The 21,537-nt window shown below is 40.2% G+C and overlaps 1 protein-coding gene across 1 annotated transcript in view; it reads left to right on the top strand.

The window, feature by feature from the left end:
* PHF11 (PHD finger protein 11) overlaps positions 1 to 21,537 on the top strand; it is a 196,737-nt gene that overhangs the window by 132,575 nt on the left and 42,625 nt on the right. Inside the window, exons 12-17 of the mRNA XM_075851785.1 lie at positions 3,424 to 3,461; positions 6,760 to 6,823; positions 7,606 to 7,655; positions 10,940 to 11,074; positions 18,495 to 18,528; positions 21,221 to 21,264. Of these exons, the coding sequence (XP_075707900.1) occupies positions 3,424 to 3,461; positions 6,760 to 6,823; positions 7,606 to 7,655; positions 10,940 to 11,074; positions 18,495 to 18,528; positions 21,221 to 21,264 (365 nt within the window). The remainder of the gene's footprint in view (positions 1 to 3,423; positions 3,462 to 6,759; positions 6,824 to 7,605; positions 7,656 to 10,939; positions 11,075 to 18,494; positions 18,529 to 21,220; positions 21,265 to 21,537) is intronic.

Below are 21,537 nucleotides of genomic sequence, written 5' to 3'. Positions count from 1 at the left end.
AGTAGACCAACAAATCTATGACTTAGTCCAAACGGTCCAGCGGAACCTACCAAAAAAAGAAAAAGTTAACAGTATGAAAAAAAATAATTCACATAGTTTTGTTTTTTTTGTTTCACTTTACAAGTTTGAATGATCCAATAGAGGTTGGCTATTTGGATTTCTTATGGGGTTTTTATTGCGGATGGGGGGGCGCCAATTACATTTTCGCCTCAGGCTGCAGAAAAGCTAGACTCGGCCCTGGGGGTAGGGGTTCATTTTAGAACTTTGTCCCACCCTATTGATCCAGAGTGAGGCAAAGAAAATAAAAAGAAAAAAGAAACCCAAAAGGGTATGTGCACACGCTTACTAAAAAATGTCTGAAAATACGTAGCTGTTTTCAAGGGAAAACAGCTCCTGATTTTCAGGCGTTTTTTACGCAAACTTGAGTTTTTTTACGGCCGTTTGTGGAACTGTTTATAGTCGTAACAGAATGCGGTTTTTCCCATTGAAATCAATGGGCAGATGTTTGGAGGCGTTCTGCTTCAGATTTTTCGGCCGTTTACGGTCCGGAAAACGCACAAAAATTAGGCCGTGTGCACATACCCTAACGCATGAGTTAATCTGCCTAAAAGCAAAAAACTTCCCTCCTGATCTCAAGTGGCGATCAGGCTGGATCAACAATCTAATAACAGCTTTCACGTGGGGCATGGTTTGATGGCACACTTCCCTCTCCTGGTGTCCAGCGCCATTGTGTGCTTGGCTGCACTGAACACAGGGAGAGAGTGCGGAACTTCATTATGTGCTTGGCGGCGTTGATCACCAGTAGCGAGAGCAAGGCTTCATTGTGTTTGTCGCTGCTGAACACTTGGCAAGCACACAATGCAGCACTGCTTTCTCTTCAGGTGATCAGCTTCGTCAAGCACATAATGAAGTGCCACTCTCTCCTGGTGATCATCACCGCAAGGACTGAGTACAGTAACTGCTCAGTAAAAGAAAAAAAAAAGTTGACATCTCCTATGTGCACTCCCCAAGATGTTGTTCAGTAGCCGCGGTCTCTCCTTTGTGCACCCCCCCCCCCAAGCTGGTGTTCAGTAGCCTCTCTCCTGTGTGTAGCGCCCTCCCCAAACTGGTGTTTAGTAGTATAGCGGTTTCTCCTATGTGCACCTCCCCAAGCTGATGTTTAGTAGCCGCGGTCTCCCCTATGTGCACCCGCACAAGCTTGTGTTTAGTAGCCGTGGTCTCTCCTACGTGCACCTCCTCAAGCTGATGTTCAGTAGCCGCGGTCTCCCCTATGTGCACCACACAAGCTTGTGTTTAGTAGCCGTGGCCTCTCCTATGTGCACCTCCCCAAGCTGGTGTTCAGTAGTCGCGCTCTCCTGTGTGCAGCACCCCCATGCTGGTATTTAGTAGCCGCGGTTTCTCCTGTGTGCAGTTACCTCTAGCTGGTGTTCAGTAGCCGCAGTTTCTTTTATGTGCGACCCCCTCCAAGCTGGTGTTTAGTAGCCTTGAATGCACTACAGATTAATCATCTTTCAAAGAATGAATCAGGAACAAGTGCTACACTGAAATGTAAGTTTAATTAACTGATTTATTGGGTTATGTCGCATATGTGGTAACAGTTTGTCTTATATGACTTTCATGTTTGCATGGCACACTGAGTACTTTATCACTGAATTTATTTTTGTTATCGGCACACCATACAAAAAAGTTTGCGCACTCCTGATCTAGACTTTTTCTTATAGCCGTCAATTGTTTGTGCTAAAACCAGCTCCTGAGATGACTATTCCACAGATTGACAGCTCTTATAGCAAAAAAGCCTTGTCGTCTCTTGAGTGCCCTCTTATCTTTTGAAGGGATTTTGCATGGAAAAGATTTTCACCATATTTTTTGTATGGGCCCTTTAAATGGTTATACAAATTAATCATGTCTCCCCTTAGACGAATCTTCTCAAGGATAAATAAGTGTCATTCTTTTAATCTTTGCTCATAACTAAAATTCACCATGCCCCTTATCAGTTTTGTGGCTCTTCTTTGTACCTTTTTTTTTAACTCCAGGGCATCCTTTTCAGGAACTAGTGCCCATAATGGAACCGCATATTCTAGACGAGGCCTCATTAATGCTTTGTAAAGCGGTAATATTATATCACTGTTCCACAAGTCAATACCTAACAAGGATCTATACTGCTGGTCTTAAGGTATGCACGCCATATGTTTGAGGCAGAAAAATAAGAGGAATTCAAGAGAGAGCCCTCTGAATCCAGGCGTTTTTGGAGCTGATTTTCAAAGCATTTTTTATTTTTACAAGCGGTTTCTTGAGTCTGTCTTGAGGCATTTTTTGTATTGTCAATGGAAAATCAGCTAGTAAAAGGTTTCACGAAGTGACATGTCGCTTCTTTTTAATGAAGCTTATTTTTACTAGGCGTTTTTTAATTCAGCAGTGTAACACCTTTTACATTATTTTCATGCTGCTTGTCTAGCACAAATGACGGACATATTTTTACGTCCCCTTTTTCCGCAATGGGTACAGATCGAGGCCATGCATGCCACCCTATACCACTTGAAACAGTGCTATGGCTTCGACCTCAGGACAGACCTACCATATTAGCTATTGTTCTGTCACAGATTTTGACTCTATGGGACACCCAACTGAGACTGCATAGATTTGTTTCTCCTCCAATACCGCTAGCTACCATTTTTCGTAATCCAGATTTTTCCCAAGGCCTCCAGACGATGGCCTTTCGGTGGTGGATTAACAAAGGCTTCTATAGAATTAAGGATTTTTTTGTGGGGGTGGCATGTGATCTTCAGAATCTTTTCAGGATTCTCATGCATTTCCTCCCTCTGAAGTGTACCGATACCACCAGATTAGGCACTTTTTCCAAACCTGGAAATCCAACCATGACGATATCTCTACTGAAATCAATGGGAAACTGTTTCAAGTGTATTTAGGAGCGTAATACAAGTGTTTTACGCTCTGAAATACGCATAAAAATAAGCCGAGTGATCATGCATGGAGATGCATGCTGTTATTTACTCATCTAGTGTTTCTCCCCTAGGACATATGGTGCACGCAGATTATGAGTACCCAGATGCCCAACTTTGTGTTTACCTACATTAAATTTTATTTGCCAAGGACTCAATGTGTTCAAGTTAGCGTGTAATTGATTAACTTCTTCCATAGACTGCAATATACTTGGTGTCATCTGCAAAAATCAAAACTGTGCTGTTAATCCCATTCTGAGGGCAGAAACTTTAACCAAGCAAATGAGTTCGCTCATCTCTAATTAATAGGTTTCTTCTACCAACCATTTACTGCACACTGACTATATTAATATTTCATATGAATTGTGCAATTTTTGTATGTTTTTACATGCAAATATTTGTGTTTGTCATTTCCTAATTTTATTTTTCTAATTTCATAATTTTCATATTGCTTCTATTTCAGGGTTCTTTTCTGAATACTTCAAGAGCATGGTTCCACAGGTAACTGTTACACTGGAGAAGGGGTTTTCCAGGACTTTAATGGATTCTAACTTTTCAAACAACCTATGCTAATTTAATAGTATATAAGATATAAATCAACCTTTTGGTGTTTTATACATGCAAATTCTGTGTGAAGTTACTGCAACTAGGTGTTTCCCTTCCTGTAATCTACTGTCCACCCCCTTGTTGTCAAGCAAAATCCATTCGTAGTTACAGAGCAGAATTGACAGACTGCAGAAAGTGGAGATGTGTCTCTCCACTGCCTGCCAATAAGTTTATGGAGAGGGGAGGGGGAGCAGGATGAGAGTGCAGAAAGAGGCACAGACATGACCTAGCAGATGCCTGTCCGTTTTAAACGGACAGGCAGTAATACACTGCAATACAAAAGTATTGCAGTGTATTATAATAGCGATCGGAGGATCGCATAGTGAAGTCCCCTAGTGGGACTAGTATAAAAGTAAAAAAAAGTTGAATAAAGTTAATTAAAAAAAATTTGAAAAAAAAATGAAAAACCCACTTTTTCCCATTACAAACTGCTTTACTATTACAAAAACACAATAAAGCAAAAAATTTACACATATTTGGTATCGCCACGTCCGTAACGACCCCGACTATAAATCTATTACATTATTTAACCCGCACTGTGAACGCCGTAAAAAATAAAATAAAAAACTATGGAAGAATTGCTGTTTTCTCTTAATCCTGACTTTAAATTTTTTTTATAAAAAGTGATCAAAAAGTCGCATCTACTCTCAAATGGTACCGATAAAAACGACAAGTCGTCCCGCAAAAAACAAGACCTCATACAACTATGTCGACGCAAAAATAAAAAAGTTATAGCTCTTCGAATGTGACAATGGAAAAATAAAAAAAATGGTTTGGCCATTAGGGCTCAGAATGCAAGCAGGGGGAAGGGGATAACTTAGTAGAGGCTATCAATGTTTAAACATGGGGTCTGAGACTCAGCACACTTACTGTTCAGCACAAGGAAGGGATTTACCCAATAAAAAGGGACTCCTACTGGTCAAACAGTGATGGCCTCTCCTAGGGAGAGGCCATTAACGTTTAAGTCCCAGAATAAGTTATAGTATTCGTGAGTCAAATGAACATCATATGTAATCAGTGGAACAGTCCCATTTGTAAGTCTCGGGCCAAAGGGGGGGCACTGGGACCACACATTTCCTATTGTTTCAGGCATTGCCCAATTTCCTGGTGACTCATTCCACAACTTGAATTAAGAGATTTTCACATTAGCATGAAGTCCATGGCGTCTTTTATTCTAGCTCCTGGCCGGTGCCTTTCTTCCGCTTCACATTGTTGGCAGTGTTCCCCCACCGCCACTCTCCTTCCGGCTCTGCTGCTGCCGCCACTAGTGCGCGCGCTGACCCTTCTCTTAAACGACCATCGCGCGCCAAATTTCACCCAGCTTTCCTGGGTCTAAAATGGTACCTCCTACTTTGCTCCATGCCTGAGCAATTGTCATTGTCAAGCTTGCTAGTTTAACTCTCCTCTGTTTCCTGATGGATTTACTGTTACTGAGTCTGCTTAAATTGTACCATCCCTGTCTACCGCTTGCCCTGGGCTTTTGCTTTTTACCGTGATGATCGTCTGCCGCCTGCCCTGACCTCTGGCTTTGCTAACCGTGAATGAATGTCTGCTGCTACCCTGACCTATACTAATACCAGTCCTTGCATCTTGTCTGCTGTTTATTGTACCTCGCCTGTCCACGCCTACTGTTGCCAACGGAGACTACTCTAGAGGTTTCGACCTGGAGATTCTAGCAGCCAAGTCCATATCTCTGTACATAGCTAGGTGTGCCCTTTAACCTATCACTTAGACTCCCTTAGTGTGGACTTATGCCAAATTTCTTGGCAACACAGTGGGTACACACCATCCTCTGTAGGCTCCGTGACCATTTGCTCAGGCCATGGATCCTGCTGATGTTTCCCTGCCTGAAGTTTATGACATGGCCCAATTGTTTCAGTTGTGTCTTCTCGCCTTAATGCCTTGTCTTCTCCAGCTGTACCTGCTGCCTTACCAGTGGCGCAAATGCCACCATCTCAAGCTGCTGCTCACAGCAACTAATTTCTTAAGTGATTGTCCGGTGAGACCGGGAAACTCCAATGCCTAGAGCAAGTAGGAGAGGCTACCCTAAGTAGAGAATCTGTCTCAAAAAAGGACTGTACCAGTTAATTTGTCAACCTTTTCATGCAAGTGGGAGCACTCAATCATGGACAAATTTATTTCTGTGTTCTGAGAAATTTCTTCAGTTGTCTTTTTCTGTGCCTTTCCTTGTTACAGAAACACTTTCCAGTTATTGATTAGACTTCTGGTCAGATGACCCGATGGTGTGAAGCTTATCATCAACAATGTCTGTCTGTAATCAGTCACCCAAGTCTTTGGCCTTTTGGAACAAATTCTGGACAGTTTACCAAAATGTTATACCAGTTAGGCTTCGTTCACATCTGTGCTAGGGCTCCGTTCCGACTTTCCGTCGGAATGGAGCCCTGACCTACACAAACGAAAACCATAGGTTTCCGTCTCCATCACCATTGATTTCAATGTTGACGGATCCGGTGGCAATGGTTTCCGTTTGTCTCCATTGTGCAAGGGTTCCGTCGTTTTGATGGAATCAATAGCGTAGTGGATTTATGTGGTGCATAGAATTTAATTCAAATCTGAAAAAGGGAAAATAGTGGATAACTGCATTTAATACTAGGGATGTATATTTAGGGGGTAATTAAACAGTCTTTCTATGACCGTTTTTTTTTACGAAAAAAAGTCGCAAAGGGCGGAAAAGTTGCAAATTGCAACTTTCGGCCTTTTTACACCGCCCTCTCCACTTTCATGAAATGGGTGTGGCCTCAAACCGAGGACGGGGTCACAGCGGTTTGACAAATTTTATATAATTTACGCAAGAAAATTGGCAGAAATTATAGTGGAAATCTATTCCCCAACCTTGCCCCCGCGATCAGACTACTCCCCATGCCTGCTCCCCATTGGACAGTTAACTAAAAACAAAAAATGACATTAAAAAAAATTATGCTTTCCTCACCACTGCTCCTCTTCTCCCTTTTGGCTTCCTCAGCATGTGGCAGCTTCAATCAGCTGATTGTCAGGGTGCCAAGATTCTGCCCCTCACTCAAATATTGATAGCTGTTGTTTTTGCTGTCTTGTTACTTACCAGAGCAGACTGTTCCAGCAGACACCTCTACAATTGCATTTTTTTAAGTTTGGACCCTCCTTCCTTTATTTTACCTTTTTTTTTTTTAACTAACACTTGTGTTTTATCTTTTAGATACAAAGTTCTTTATGTTCCCCAAAAATAAACAATACAAAGGATGCAAAACAGAGCAGAAAGGGTAAATTTTAATTGAAACACCAAAAATAGAAATACTGTGACATTTATTTTAAAATAATAATGATATAGCAGTATGACAATATTTTATATTATTGTTGATTGTAACTGTTTGGTAGCATGACAAATGATGTTTCTAAAAGAATATAATAGACTATATCACATACCAGTAATCAGAGACAACCCCTCTCAGAATGCAGCCGCCACAGCAAATAGCAGATTGCTGCAGGGCCGGCTCCTGGCAAACAGCTGGAGGACATCTTTTCTGGCTAAACAAGAGAGACAAGGCCGCACTTCCAAAAATCAAGGGAATTTTTTCACCCAACAGTGCAATGCTGCGTTTCAGTCCAACGGGACTTTTCTCAAGGTTCCGTTGGATTGAAACATTGCATTGTTGGGTGAATAAATTCCCTTAATTTTTTGGAAGTGCTGCCTTTTCTCTCTTGTTTGGATTTTACTGTGGGACTTTGGATCAGGTTTCTATGAGGCTTGCACCCACTATGTCCTTTACATTTGCTGCTCCGGTGCTGACACCCCTTTTCCTTTGTTTGTCTTATCTGACCAGACATTTCTAGCAATGAAATACATGTATGGCTCTTACAGAGTGGTTCTCTGTATTGGCTCATAGGTGGGGTCCCAAGTGAAGGACCCCTCTATGAAGTTTATATGCTATAAAAGGGCATATGTGCAGGGGTTGTCTTCATGAGGTGGGAATCAATAGTTTGTGATCGCTATATCAGAGTTTTTCTTCTTTATTACTACTGAATATTATTTTTGCATTTGCAGACAAAGCCATCGCTGAAGGATCTCCAAGCACCAGTACAAAAAATCAACTAGTATGTGCAAGTTTAAATAATTTTTTAGCAAAATATTTCTGTAAATAGGAAGTAGTATCCAATATTGTAAAATATTGAAGAGTAAGGGAATTAAAAGTATGTATACAACGAACAGCCATAGCATTAAAACCACTAATAGATTAAGTGAATAACATTGATTATCTCTTTGCAATGTTGGAAAATGTTTAGTAGCAAGTGAACAGTCAGTTCTTGAAGTTGAAGCGTTGGGAGCTGGAAAAATAAGCGTAAGGATCTGGTAGGTCTTTTGGGGGTGTTCCCAAAATGCAGTGGTTAGTACCTACCAAAAATGATCCAAAGAAGGTCAACTGTTGAGCCGGCGACAGGGCCGTGGGCGCCCAAGGCTCATTGATTTTTGCATGGAGTGAAGGCTAGCTTCTCTGTCTCCGATCCAACAAAAGATTTTATGCTGGCTATTGGAGGAGTATCCGAAGACCTAGCGCATCTCCGCTTTCTGCGTCTGCATTTCTGCTACATATCCACAGACCAGTCAGAGTGCCCATTCTGACCCCTGTCCAGAATGGATACGTGAGCGTCAAAACTGAACCATGAAGCTATGGAAGAAAGTGGTCTGGTCTGATGAATTAAGTTTTTTTTTACATCATGTGGACAGCCGAGTGCATGTGTATCGCCTATCTGGGGAAAATATGGCACCAGTGTGCACTCTGGGAAGAAGACAAGCCAGTGGAGGCAGTGTGATGCTCTGGGCAATAGTCTGCTCGGAAACCTTGTATCCTGTCATTCATTTGGATGTTGACTTTGACACGTACCACCTTACATATACATTGTTGCAGACAAGTATATTGCTTCATTGAAATACTATTCCCTAATGAAAGTGGCCTCTGTCAGCAGGACTATGCGCCCTGCCACACTGAAAAAACTGTTAAGGGATGGTTTGAGAAGCATGACAGAGAGTTCAAGGTGTTGATTTGGCCTCCAAATTCGGTATAGCTAATTTTGGTCGATGTGCTGGCAAAACAAGTCCGATCCATGTAAGTCCCACCTCACAACTTAGGGGACTTTGAAGATTCTGCTGCTAACATCTTGCTGTCAAATAATACAGGACACCGTCAGAGGTCTTGTGTAGTCCACGCCTCGACAGGTCAGAGCATTTTTGATGGCATGAAGGGAACCTAAACAATATATTTTAATGTTATGGCTGATTGATGTGTGTGTATATAATATATATAGGGAGAGGCTATCCATTTTAAAATCTCATTTAACCCCTTTAATTCAAGGGCTTTAACAAAAATAGTACATTAACAGTTTAGCAATTACAGCCATTTTTTACATAGTGCCACCATGTTCACAAGGTCTAAAGTAATTGGACAATTGGCTGATCAGCTCTGAGAACAGTTAACAAAACTGCTTGTCTGAGAGGTAGACGAGGGTTAAAATCTTGAGTGGTTTTCTTAGCTGTCACTCTCAATTATCCAACTTAGCCTCATATACAGTGGAGGAAATAAGTATTTGATCCCTTGCTGATTTTGTAAGTTTGCCCACTGTCAGTCATGAACAGTCTAGAATTTTTAGGCTAGGTTAATTTTACCAGTGAGAGATAGATTATATATATATATAAAAAAAAAAAGAAAATCACATAGTCAAAATTATATATATTTATTTGCATTGTGCACAGAGAAATAAGTATTTGATCCCCTACCAATCATTAAGAGTTCAGCCTCCTCCAGACCAGTTACACGCTCCAAATCAACTTGGTGCCTGCATTAAAGACAGTTGTCTTAAATGGTCACCTGTATAAAAGACTCCTGTCCACAGACTCAATTAATCAGTCTGACTCTAACCTCTACAACATGGGCAAGACCAAAGAGCTTTCTAAGGATGTCAGGGACAAGATCATAGACCTGCACAAGGCTGGAATGGGCTACAAAACCATAAGTAAGACGCTGGGTGAGAAGGAGACAACTGTTGGTACAATAGTAAGAAAATGGAAGACATACAAAACGACTGTCAATCGACATCGATCTGAGGCTCCATGCAAAATCTCACCTCGTGGGGTATCCTCGATCCTGAGGAAGGTGAGAGCTCAGCCGAAAACTACACGGGGGGAACTTGTTAATGATCTCAATGCAGCTGGGACCACAGTCACCAAGAAAACCATTGGTAACACATTACGCCGTAATGGATTAAAATCCTGCAGTGTCCGCAAGGTCCCCCTGCTCAAGAAGGCACATGTACAGGCCCGTCTGAAGTTTGCAAATGAACATCTGGATGATTCTGAGAGTGATTGGGAGAAGGTGCTGTGGTCAGATGAGACTAAAATTGAGCTCTTTGGCATTAACTCAACTCGCAGTGTTTGGAGGAAGAGAAATTCTGCCTATGACCCAAAGAACACCGTCCCCACTGTCAAGCATAGAGGTGGAAATATTATGTTTTGGGGGTGTTTCTCTGCTAAGGGCACAGGACTACTTCACCGCATCAATGGGAGAATGGATGGAGCCATGTACCGTCAAATCCTGAGTGACAACCTCCTTCCCTCCACCAGGACATTAAAAATGGCTCGTGGCTGGGTCTTCCAGCACGACAATGACCCGAAACATACAGTCAAGGCAACAAAGGAGTGGCTCAAAAAGAAGCACATTAAGGTCATGGAGTGGCCTAGCCAGTCTACAGACCTTAATCCCATCAAAAACTTATGGAGGGAGCTGAAGATCCGAGTTGCCAAGCGACAGCCTCGAGATCTTAATGATTTACAGATGATCTGCAAAGAGGAGTGGGCCAAAATTCCATCTAACATGTGTGCAAACCTCATCATTAACTACAAAAAACGTCTGACTGCTGTGCTTGCCAACAAGGGTTTTGCCACCAAGTATTAAGTCTTGTTTGCCAAAGGGATCAAATACTTATTTCTCTGTGCACAATGCAAATAAATATATATAATTTTGACTATGTGATTTTCTTCTTTTTTTTTTAACATAATCTATCTCTCACTGGTAAAATTAACCTAGCCTAAAAATTCTAGACTGTTCATGTCTTTGACAGTGGGCAAACTTACAAAATCAGCAAGGGATCAAATACTTATTTCCTTCACTGTATTACACCCCTGGTGCTAGACCTCTTTGCCAGAGATTAACTTCCCGTGGCTCATTTGTTCTCTGGCTAACGTGAGATATGTTTGATGTTACCTTATTGTCTGACCCCGACTCCCCTGACCATTGTCTTGTATTCCGATTTTGTACCTCATTTCATTTATAGTGTTTAAACCTCGGACTTCCTGACTTATCTTGTGTTTCGCTGTATTTTCGCAGTGGCATGTGGGACGGTATGAAAAAAATCAGAGGCACCTTCCCAAGACCCTCATCAGCCAATCCCTGCAAATTGGCGAAAGCAGGGCATTGCTGGAGGAGCGGGTCCTGTGTCTCAAATTTAGAGACAAAAAAGAGGTCTGTATGCTGACATCTATACATGACTCCAGCTGCACCCCTGTCCCCACACGTGGATTCACGTAATCCACGATGAAGCCTGTGTGCAGTCAGGCATATAATAAGTTCATGGGGGGGGGGGGGGTTGACCTGAATGATCAGGTGTTGAAACCATATAGTGCCATGAGAGCGTAAAATCTGGTACAAGAAATTGGCAGAGTACCTTGTCCAGATGGCACTATATAACTCCTTTTTAATTTTCAGGAAAGCTGGCCATCCGGGTACATACTTGCAGTACCAAGGGAAAATTATACAATTTATTTTCTTTGGAGACGAGGTGGGGGAAACATCTGCTGCTCCAAGTAATGTTTGCCAAATTGATCCTGGACAGCACTTTCCTAGTGAAGTGCCTGGCAGGGCACAAAAAAGGTGCCGTGTCTGCACAAAAAGGGATATCCGTAAGGATACCAAATTTCAGTGCGACACTTGCCCATCCAAAACCGGACTGTGCATGAAAAAGTGCTTCCACATCTACCACACCTCCCTGGATTAAAATTTTTATACTTTTAAAACCCCCACCCCTGCCTTTATCATTCTGGTCTTTTACCCATTTTTTAAATTGGAGTCTCTAAAAAAACCAAAAACTAAAAAAACTAAAAACCCTCATTATACCCCTAGATGAATACCTAATACTCTAACAAATGTGTATGATCTGCACAATTATTTCAGACCTATGCTTGTGACTAAAAATCATCCAAGTAAAAATAAGGCCTCAAAATCCTTGTGGTGCTTCTTCACTTCCAGGCACTGCTAAGTGTCCAGACAACATATTTAGACCACTTTGGGGCTATTTCTTAACTCAGAAGAAAAATCCCAATAAACATTGAGGTGTCTTCCTGCACTTACATGCTATGTCTGAAAAATCTGTCCTATAAATGACGCATTTGTGAAAAATTTAACATTGTATTTTTAAGGACAGATTTCTACTAAATTCAGCCCCAAAAAATATGGGGTCATAAAAGTGATCACACACCTAAATAAATTATTTGAGGGGTGCCGTTTCCAAAATGGGGTCCCTTCTTGGGGTTTTCCACTGTACTGGTACCTCAGGAGCTCTGCAAACGCGACATGGCATCCGAAAACCTACACAGTAAAATCTGTGCTCCAAATTGTTCTCCTTCCCTTCTGAGACCAGCCGTGGGTCCAAAACAGCAGTTTATTACCACATACGGGGTACTGCCGTAATGCGGAGAAATTGCTTTATAAATGTTGGGGTGTTTTTTCTTCTATATTCCTTGTAAAAATAAAAAAATTCTATGTTTTTCCCAAAAAAAAAGTAGATTTTCATCTTCACAGACTAATGCCACTAAATTCTGCAAAATAAACTGTTGGGACAAAATGCTAACTATACCCCTAGAAAAATTCCTTGAGGGGTGTAGTTTCCAAAATTGGGTCACTTTTGGGGGGTTTCCACTGTTTTGGTCCCCCCAGGGCATTGCAAACATGACATGGCACCAAAAACTGTTTGTAAAGGATTTGCCTGACACAGCTTCTTTGTCGACGCCCGTGGTTAATCAGCCTGCATCTGTCTGCATCTGTTAATCAGCCTAGGTCTGCTAGAGTGACTCGATCTGTTACCACTCAGGCTGGTAGGCTGAGGAGTGGGAGAGCCTATGAAGCCTGGCCAGATGGTTCTAGCTCCCGCCCTTGGTCTACTTATACCTTCATTTGCTGCTTGTCCTTTGCCTGTGATTCTCTCTTGTTTCCTGGCTCTGCTGTTCCTGCTGTTACCATTGACCTCTGTTTCATATTGACCCTTGCTTGACTGACTATTCTCCTGCTCTGCTTTTGTTACCACGTACACTACTGGTTTGACTCGGCTCGTCCACTACTCTGTTGCTCACGGTGTTGCTGTGGGCAATTGCCCCACTTTCCTTTGCTTTTGTGTACCCTTGTCTTGTTTGTCTGTTGTGCACTTATTGAGCGTAGGGACCATCGCCCAGTTGTACCCCGTCGCCTAGGACGGGCTGTGCAAGTAGGCAGGGACTGAGTAGCGGGTAGATTAGGACTCACCTGTCTGTCTCCCTATCCTGACATTACACCGTTCCAGCAAAATCTGCGCTCCAAAAGGCGCTTCTGAGCCCTGCTGTGAGTCCAAACAGTAGTTTATGAGCACATATTGGGTATTGCCGTAATGGGGAAAAATTGCTTTTTAAATTTTGGGGGGGTGTTTTTTCTTCTATATTCCTTGTAAAAATAAAAATATTCTGGGTTTCCACTGTTTTAGCACCACAAGACCTCTTCAAACCTGACATGGTGCCTAAAATATATTCTAAAACAAAGGAGGCCCTGAAATCCACTAGGTGCTCCTTTGCTTCTGAGGACGATGCTTCAGTCCATTAGCACTCTAGGGCTGCAGAATCTGGGCAATAACTATTGAGTTGCGTTTCTCTGGTAAAACATTCTGTGTTACAGAAAAAAAATTATTATAAATGAATTTCGGCAAAAAAAAAAAAATTTTGTAAATTTCACCTCTACTTTGCTTTAATACCTGTGAAACACCTAAAGGGTTAATAAACTTTCTGAATGCTGTTTTGAATACTTGGAGGGGTGCAGTTTTCAAAGGCACTTTCTAATATATAAGGCCCTCAAAGCCACTTCAGAACTAAACTGATCACTGAAAAAATAGGCTTTTGAAATTTTATTGAAAATGTGAGAAATTGCTGCTAAAGTTCTAAGCCTTGTAACGTCCCGGAAAAATAAAAGGACGTTCAAAAAACGATGCAAACATAAAGTAGACATATGGTAAATGTTAACTAGTAATTATTTTGTGTGGTATTACTATCTGTTTTACAAGTAGATACATTTAAATTTAGAAAAATGCTAATTTTTTAAAAAATTTCTGTACATTTTGGTGTTTTTCACATATAAATATTGAATTTATCGACCAAATTATTTTACTAACTTAAAATACAATATGTTATGAGAAAACAGTCTGAGAATCGCTTGGATAGGTAAAAGCATTCCCAAGTTATTATCAAGTGATACATGTCAGATTTGAAAAAAATTATCTGTGTCCACAAGGCCAAAACAGGCCTAAAGGGGTTAAAAGCGAAGTACACATTTGAAATCGTTTATTTTTGTTTGTGTTTTTTTAATAAAAATGTCTATTAGTGTGTTTGGTGTAACTTTCTAAATACTTTTTATTAAAAAAGTGTTTTACTTTCATGAACTGCAACTGCTTTCTAACGCTTATACCTGTATCTGTCAGGTCAGCAGCACTGACTGGTTCAGTGTCAGCGGGTTGGATTGAACTGTTACCGATCACATCTATGTTCATAACTTAGATGTTATTGATAGTAGGTGGATCCTACGTTTATCCAATTACTTTAACCGCTTCCCGACCGCCCACTGTATATTCACGTCGGCACTTGCTGTGCTCTGTCTAGTGCCGACGTGAATTCACGGTGGGTGTTAAAAGCGCGATCCGGGTGTCTCAGAGTAGCGCTGACACCCGGATCGCGCTGTTATCACCTACCTCTGTTCCCGGAGATATGATCGGGACCTGATTAGTTCAGGTCCCGGTCATGTGATCGCAGGGAAAGTGTGTTGTAGCAACGAACTGGAAAGTTTGTTGCTATAACAAACTGGAAAGTTTGTTCCTACAACAAACTTTCCCGGGGACCGATTGCAGGTGCTGCAGTCGGTTATAAGGCAGAAATGGGGGCCATATATCAGCCCCCGGGTCTGCCATGCACGACAGCCTATGAGAACGAGCCGGATGCTGGTTCTCATAAGCTTCCTGTCAGTGTGACTCTCAGCGTCACACTGACAGTATATAATACGTTACACTACCTAGGTAGTGTAATGTATTATAGCAGCGATCAGTGCTGCCAGGCTTCAAGTAAAACAAGTAAAAAGTAAAAAATAAGGTAATAAAAAAGTTTTATAAAAGTGTAAAAACAAGTTATAAAAGTTACAAAAAGAAATAATGCTATTTGGTATCACCGCGTTCGTAACGACCCAAACTATAAAACTATAATATTATTTTTCCCGCACGGTGAACAGCGCAAAAAAAATAATTAAAGAACCATGTCAGAATCACTTTTTTTTGGTCATCAACCCTCCCAAAATATAGAATAAAAAGTGATCAAAAAGTCGCATGTACCCCAAAATAGTACCAATAAAAACTACAACCCGTCCCGCAAAAAACAAGCCCTTACACCGCTTTTTTGACGGAAAAATATAAAATTATGACTATAATTTTATCAAAGTGACTTTATTGCGCAAATGCCACAAAACATTAAAAAACCTATATACATATGGTATCGCCGTAATCGTACCGACCCGCAGAATAAAGTAAAATGTCATTTATACCGCACGGTGATTACTGTAAAAAAAATAAATACAAAAAACATTGTCAGAATTTATGTTTCTTTGTCACTTTGCTTCCAAAAAAATCTAATAAAAAGTGATAAAAAAAAATCACATGTACCCTAAAATGGTACTAATGAAAAGTACAGATTGTCCCGCAACAAATAAGCCCTCACACCGCTCCGTTGGAGAAAAAATAAAAAAGTTCTGGCTCTCAGAATATGGCGATGCAAAATGTGCAGAGTGTTCCAAAAGCGGATAAGATCGGGCGCCATTTATCAGTGCGACACTGGCCACATATCTGCGGATTATTATTTATGTACCCCATTATTATACCCTCTTATTATGCCCTGATGTACTCTGCCCAATTTACACATACCCCCACATCATAAACTGAAATACCAGCAAAACCCCAAACAGAACAGTTACCAAGCAAACTCTGCACTCCAAAAGCCAAATGGTGTTCCCTCCCTTCTGAGCCCCACAGCGTGCCCAAACACCAGCTTACGTCCACATATATGACATTTTATATCCGGGAGAACCCGCTCAACATTGTATGAGGTATTTGTCTTCAGTGGCACAAACTGGGCACAATATATTGTGCATTAAAATGGCATATCAGTGGAAAATTTTAATTTTCACTTTGCACCACCCGCTGCGCATTAACGCCTTGGCGCACCACGACTTAATAGCATGTCGTGGTGCGAGGGGTTATATATGGAGCGGGCTCACGCGCTGCACCCGCTCCATATTCTGCAGGTGTTCGCTGTGTATTACAGCTGACACCCGGGACTAACGGACAGGAACAGCAATCGCGCTGTTACAGGAGCCTCTAAAATGACATTATACTGCAATACATTAGTACTGCAGTGTATTGTACCAGCGACCTAATGATCGCTCGTTCCAGTCCCCTAAAGGGACTTTTGGGAGGTTTCCACTGTTTTGGTACCTCAGGGGCTTTGCATATGCGACATGACACCCGAAAACCATTCCAGCTAAATTTGAGCTCCAAAAGCCAAATATTGTTCCTTCCCTCCTGAGTCCTGCCGTGGGTCCAAACAGCAGTTTATTACCACATATGGCGTATTGCTGTAATCAAATTGCTTTACAAATTTTGGGGTAATTTTTCTCCTTTATTCATTGTAAAAATTAAACATTTCTATGTTTTTTCAGAAAAAAGTAGATTTTCATTTTCACGGCCTAATTCCACTAAATTCAGCAAAAAAACTGTGGGGTCAAAATGCTAACTATACCCCTAGAACAATTCCTTGAGGGGTGTAGTCTTCAAAATGGGGTCAGTTTTGGGTGGATTCCACTGTTTTGCTTACTCCAGGGCGTTGCAAACGCGACATGGCACTGAAAACCAATCCAGCAAAATCTGCGCTTCAAAATCCAAATGGCGCTCCTTCACTTCTGAGCTCTGCCGTGGGTCCAAACAGCAGTTTAGTACCACATATGGGGTATTGGCGTAATCGGGAGAAGTAGCTTTACAAGTTCTGGGGTGCTTTTTAATCTTTATTCCTTGCAAATATAATTATTTTTTTTATATTTTTTCAGAAAAAAAGTAGATTTTCACTTTCACAGACAAACTCCAATAAATATAGCAGAAGACCTGTGAGGTCAAGATGCTAACTATACCACTAGATAAATTCCTTGAGGTGTGTAGTTTCCAAAACCGTCTCACTTTTGGGGGATTTCCACTGTTTAGGTACCACAAGACCTCTTCAAACCTGACATGGTGCCTAAAATATATTTTAAAAAAAGGAGGCCCCAAAATCCACTAGGTGCTCCTTTGCTTCTGAGGCCTGTGTTTCAGTCCATTACCACACTAGAGCCACGTGTGGGATATTTCTAAAAACTGCAGAATCTGGGCAATAAATATTGAGTTGCATTTCTCGGGTAAAACCTTCTGTGTTACAGATTTTTTTTTATTACAAATGAATTTCAGCAAAAAAAAAAAAAATTTGTAAATTTCACCTCTACTTTACTTTAATTCCTGTGAAGCGCCTAATGGGTTAAGAAACTTTCTGAATGCTATTTTGAATACTTTGAGGGGTGCAGTTTTTAATATGGGGTGATTTATGGGGTCTATCTAGTACATAAGGCCTTCAAAGCCACTTCAGAACTGAACTGGTCCCTGTAAAAATAGCCTTTTGAAATTTTCTTGAAAATGTGAGAAATTGCTGCTAAAGTTCTAAACGTTGTAACGTCCTAGAAAAATAAAATAATGTTCAAAAAACTATGCAAATATAAAGTAGACATATGGAATATATAAAATAGTAACTATTTTGTGTGGTATTACTATCTGTTTTACAAGCAGATACATTTAAAAAGAGAAAAATCATAATTTTTGCACATTTTCTCCAAATTTTGGTGTTTTTCACAAATAAGCAATGAATTTATTGACTAAATTTTTCCACTAACATAAAGTACAATATGTCACGAGAAAACAATCTCAGAATCGCTTGGATAGGCAAAAGCATTCCAGAGTTATTAACACATAAATTGACACATGTCAGATTTGAGAAAATGGGGCTGGTCATGAAAGTCAAAATGAGCTCGGTCTTGAAAGGGTTAAAGCCTTTAAAAATAGAGGGACTTTGTAAAAAATTACTGTAAAACTTAAATGGTTAATGCATTATTTTTGTTAAATTCCCTAAAGTAAAGCTACACTTCATATACATCTTCGTTGCTTTGTTTCAAATCTATTGTGCTGGTGCCCTTTCTGCAGTAAATACAACGTATCAAAGGACCAGAATTAAATGAAATGCATGACACCATATTCAGTAAAAGTTCCTTGGGCCAATGCCCCCCTATGCAGAGGGGACCTTTGGAAACCTTGACTACTGCAAAGCAGTAGTTCCGCACTGTGGACTGTACTACATACAGTATAATCCTCTCTGCTCCGGTTCTGAGTTCATAAAAGATAAAGTAACTTTCATTGTTGAACTTATCTGAGAATACTAATATAAAAAATTTCTATAAAGCAGATTCCTAATGCCGCAACAACAACAGCAACTGTATTTACTTACGAAACATTCTAAGTTTATATTTTTATAATTCTCAGAATCTGAAAGAAGTTGAAACGCAGAAACGTTCAGGTATTCATATTATGGTCCAGATTGTTAACTTTCTATAGGGTTTTATTTGTTGCTTTTTATTATCAGCTAGTTGATCATTTGTTAATAAATAACTAAATATATATATATATATATATATCATACTGTACATATACACTACCGGTAAAAAGTTTTCGAACGCCTCAATTTTTCCAGTTACTTTTAACATTAACACAGTTCTAGTACAGCAAATAACGTTAAATGTTTCAAAGGTTCAGAAGTAAGTTAAAAATATAAAAATCTGCATTTTTCGCTTCAAACGCAACAATAGTGTGATTAAAATCAGAAATTCAAAGGTCTTTTTTCAGGGAAGACCTCAAGGACAGCTGCTTCTCTGGACAGGAAGCAAATTATAGTTTGAAATTGGATGCAAACTATTTCTACAGGTGTCTCAACTTTCAAACCTCTGATTCTAAATAACCAGTGTTGGAACAGACTGCTTTACAACACCCTGTAGGACAGGATTTGGACAGTTTAGCTGTTCAGGACAGAGCACATTGATATCATAATGGCAAGAAAAAGGCAATTAACAAAAGAAGACAGACAGACAATTATAACCCGTAGAACTGTAGGTCTGTCCTACAGAGAAATTGCCAAGAAAGCCAAGTTGGCAGTCAGTACAGTTTCCTATACCATCAAAAGGCATTTGGAAACTCTGACAGAAGAGGTCCGGCAGACCAAAGTCCACTACAAAATCAGATGACAATTTTTTGAGAGTTAACAGTTTGCTCGATCGGCGCTTCACAGCACAAAATATTTAAGCCCAGCTTAATGCAGCAAGAAATAAACAAGTTTCCATTTCAACTGTGAAGAAAATGCTTCTTTCTGCAGGTTTGACAGGTCAAGTATCAGTATAAAAAGCCACTGCAAAGATTGCAAATAAAAATAAAAAAGACTTGCCTGGGCCAAGCAGCACTGCTTACTGAAGAGTGGAAGAAGGTCTTTTGGATGAATCAGAATTTGTCATCTTTAGTACATCACACAGGGCTTTTGTATGTTGTCGAGTACGTGAAAGAATGCTTCCTCAGTGTGTGATACCAAATGTCAAACATGGAGCTGGATGGTCTGGGACTCTTTTGCTGGATCCAGAGTTGGCAACTTACACAGTTACTGGCAAACAGGACAAAAGGGGCTACCCCACGGCATTATGATGCGCCATGAAATACCCTCTGGTGTATGCCTACTTGGTCAGGGGTTCATATTACAGAAAGACAATGGTCCAAAACATACTTCTAGGTTATGTCAGAACTACCTAAGAAGACCAGAAGAAGCTGGTAGGCTTCAAAGAATGGAATGGCCTGCACAGTTTCCAGACTTAAACTATATTGAGCTTGTTTGGGATGAACTGGACAGAAGGATGAAAGCAAAGCAACCTACAAGTGCAGCACATTTATGGGAACTTCTGCAACAAAGTTGGGAAGAAATTTCTGAACAATATCTGAATGCAGTTGTAGAAAGAATGCCTCGATTTGTGTAACGTTGTTATATCTGCTAGAGGTGGCTACTTTTAAGAGTCAAAAATATATATTTAATTTGTTAAAACAAAGTAAAATTCATTATTCTTATTCATTTTAACCTGTTTATATATTTCATGCTTCAATTTCAATGTAGGTGTTCTAAAACTTTTGACTGGTAGTGTATATAAATGAGAGAAAAACATAAGTTTTCTTCCATTGTGCTGTACATTGTGTCATGAAACAGGGGAATACATTAATTTACTATAAATATATATAAATGCAATAAATATATAAATCTAATCATAGTCAATGCAACTGTGTACAAGAAAAATAATTTGCATTTACTCATTCTTCAGTGGCATACAGTTGCATACTTCTGGGGATATATATATATATATATATATATATATATATATATATTTTTTTTATTTTTTTTTCGTGGACAAAATTGTTGGTACCCTTCCATTACAGAAAGAAAACCCCACAATGGTCACTGAAATAACGTGAAACTGACAAACGTAATAATACTTTTTAATTTACTGGAAATCAACTAATGTCAATCAGACAATTATGACTTGCTGGACAAAAATGATTGTAACCCATAAAAAATGAAACTTACAAAAAAAAGAACATTGTACCTACTGTGAAACATGGAGGAGGCTCGGTTATGTATTGGGCTGATTTGCTGTATCTGGCACAGGGTGTCTTGAATCTGTGCAGGGTAAAATTAAATCTCAAGACTATCAAGACATTCTGGAGCGAAATGTGCTGCCCAGTGTCAGAAAGCTTAGTCTCAGTCACAGGTCATGGGTCCCCCAACAGGATAATGACCCAAAACACACAGGTAAAAACATCCAAGAATGGCTAATAGCAAAGCATTGGACTATTCTGAAGTGGCTTCTATGAGCCTTGATCTAAATCCTATTGAACATCTGTCTAAAGAGCTGAAGTCTGGAGAAGGCACCTTCACACCTGAGACAGCTGGAGCAGTGTCCTCCCGAGAAGTGGCTAAAATAATTTTTGAGAGGGGTGTGAACGTAGTCTCGTTATTCCTCTCACAAAATTGTACTTGTTTGCTGATTATGTTACATACCTTGGAAGGATTATTAGTCAATAGCTTGTAGTAACATTTACCCTGCTGCAAATACACATGCCACAGAGTTTTCTTGTTTTACCACTGTATAATCCACATGGATTTTTTATTTTTTTGTGTGCAGACATCTTTGAAGTATCAAAAAGCATCACAGCTGAAAATCAAACGGTAAGCACAAACTTATTGTACTGCACGATCTTCATATCATATCTGTCATTCTGTATATCTACACAATGCAAAGCTCTTTTTACTTCCATAGATTTTTATGAAAGATTTGAAAAGGTAAACAACATACATAGCATGATAATAATTGTGCAAAAACTGCAGTATTTACCCCTTCGCGCACCTGGGCTTAAATGCACGTCCAGGTGAGCAGTAACTTTGCACACCTGGGCGTGCAGTTACGCGCTTTGAAAGTTAACCGTCGCACGGCGCTACACC

The sequence above is a fragment of the Rhinoderma darwinii genome, chromosome 2 (assembly GCF_050947455.1).
Source record: "Rhinoderma darwinii isolate aRhiDar2 chromosome 2, aRhiDar2.hap1, whole genome shotgun sequence".
Taxonomy (NCBI): Eukaryota; Metazoa; Chordata; class Amphibia; order Anura; family Rhinodermatidae; genus Rhinoderma; species Rhinoderma darwinii.
The sequence above is the reverse complement of the archived record's forward strand: the minus strand, read 5'-3'. Positions and strand labels throughout refer to the sequence as shown.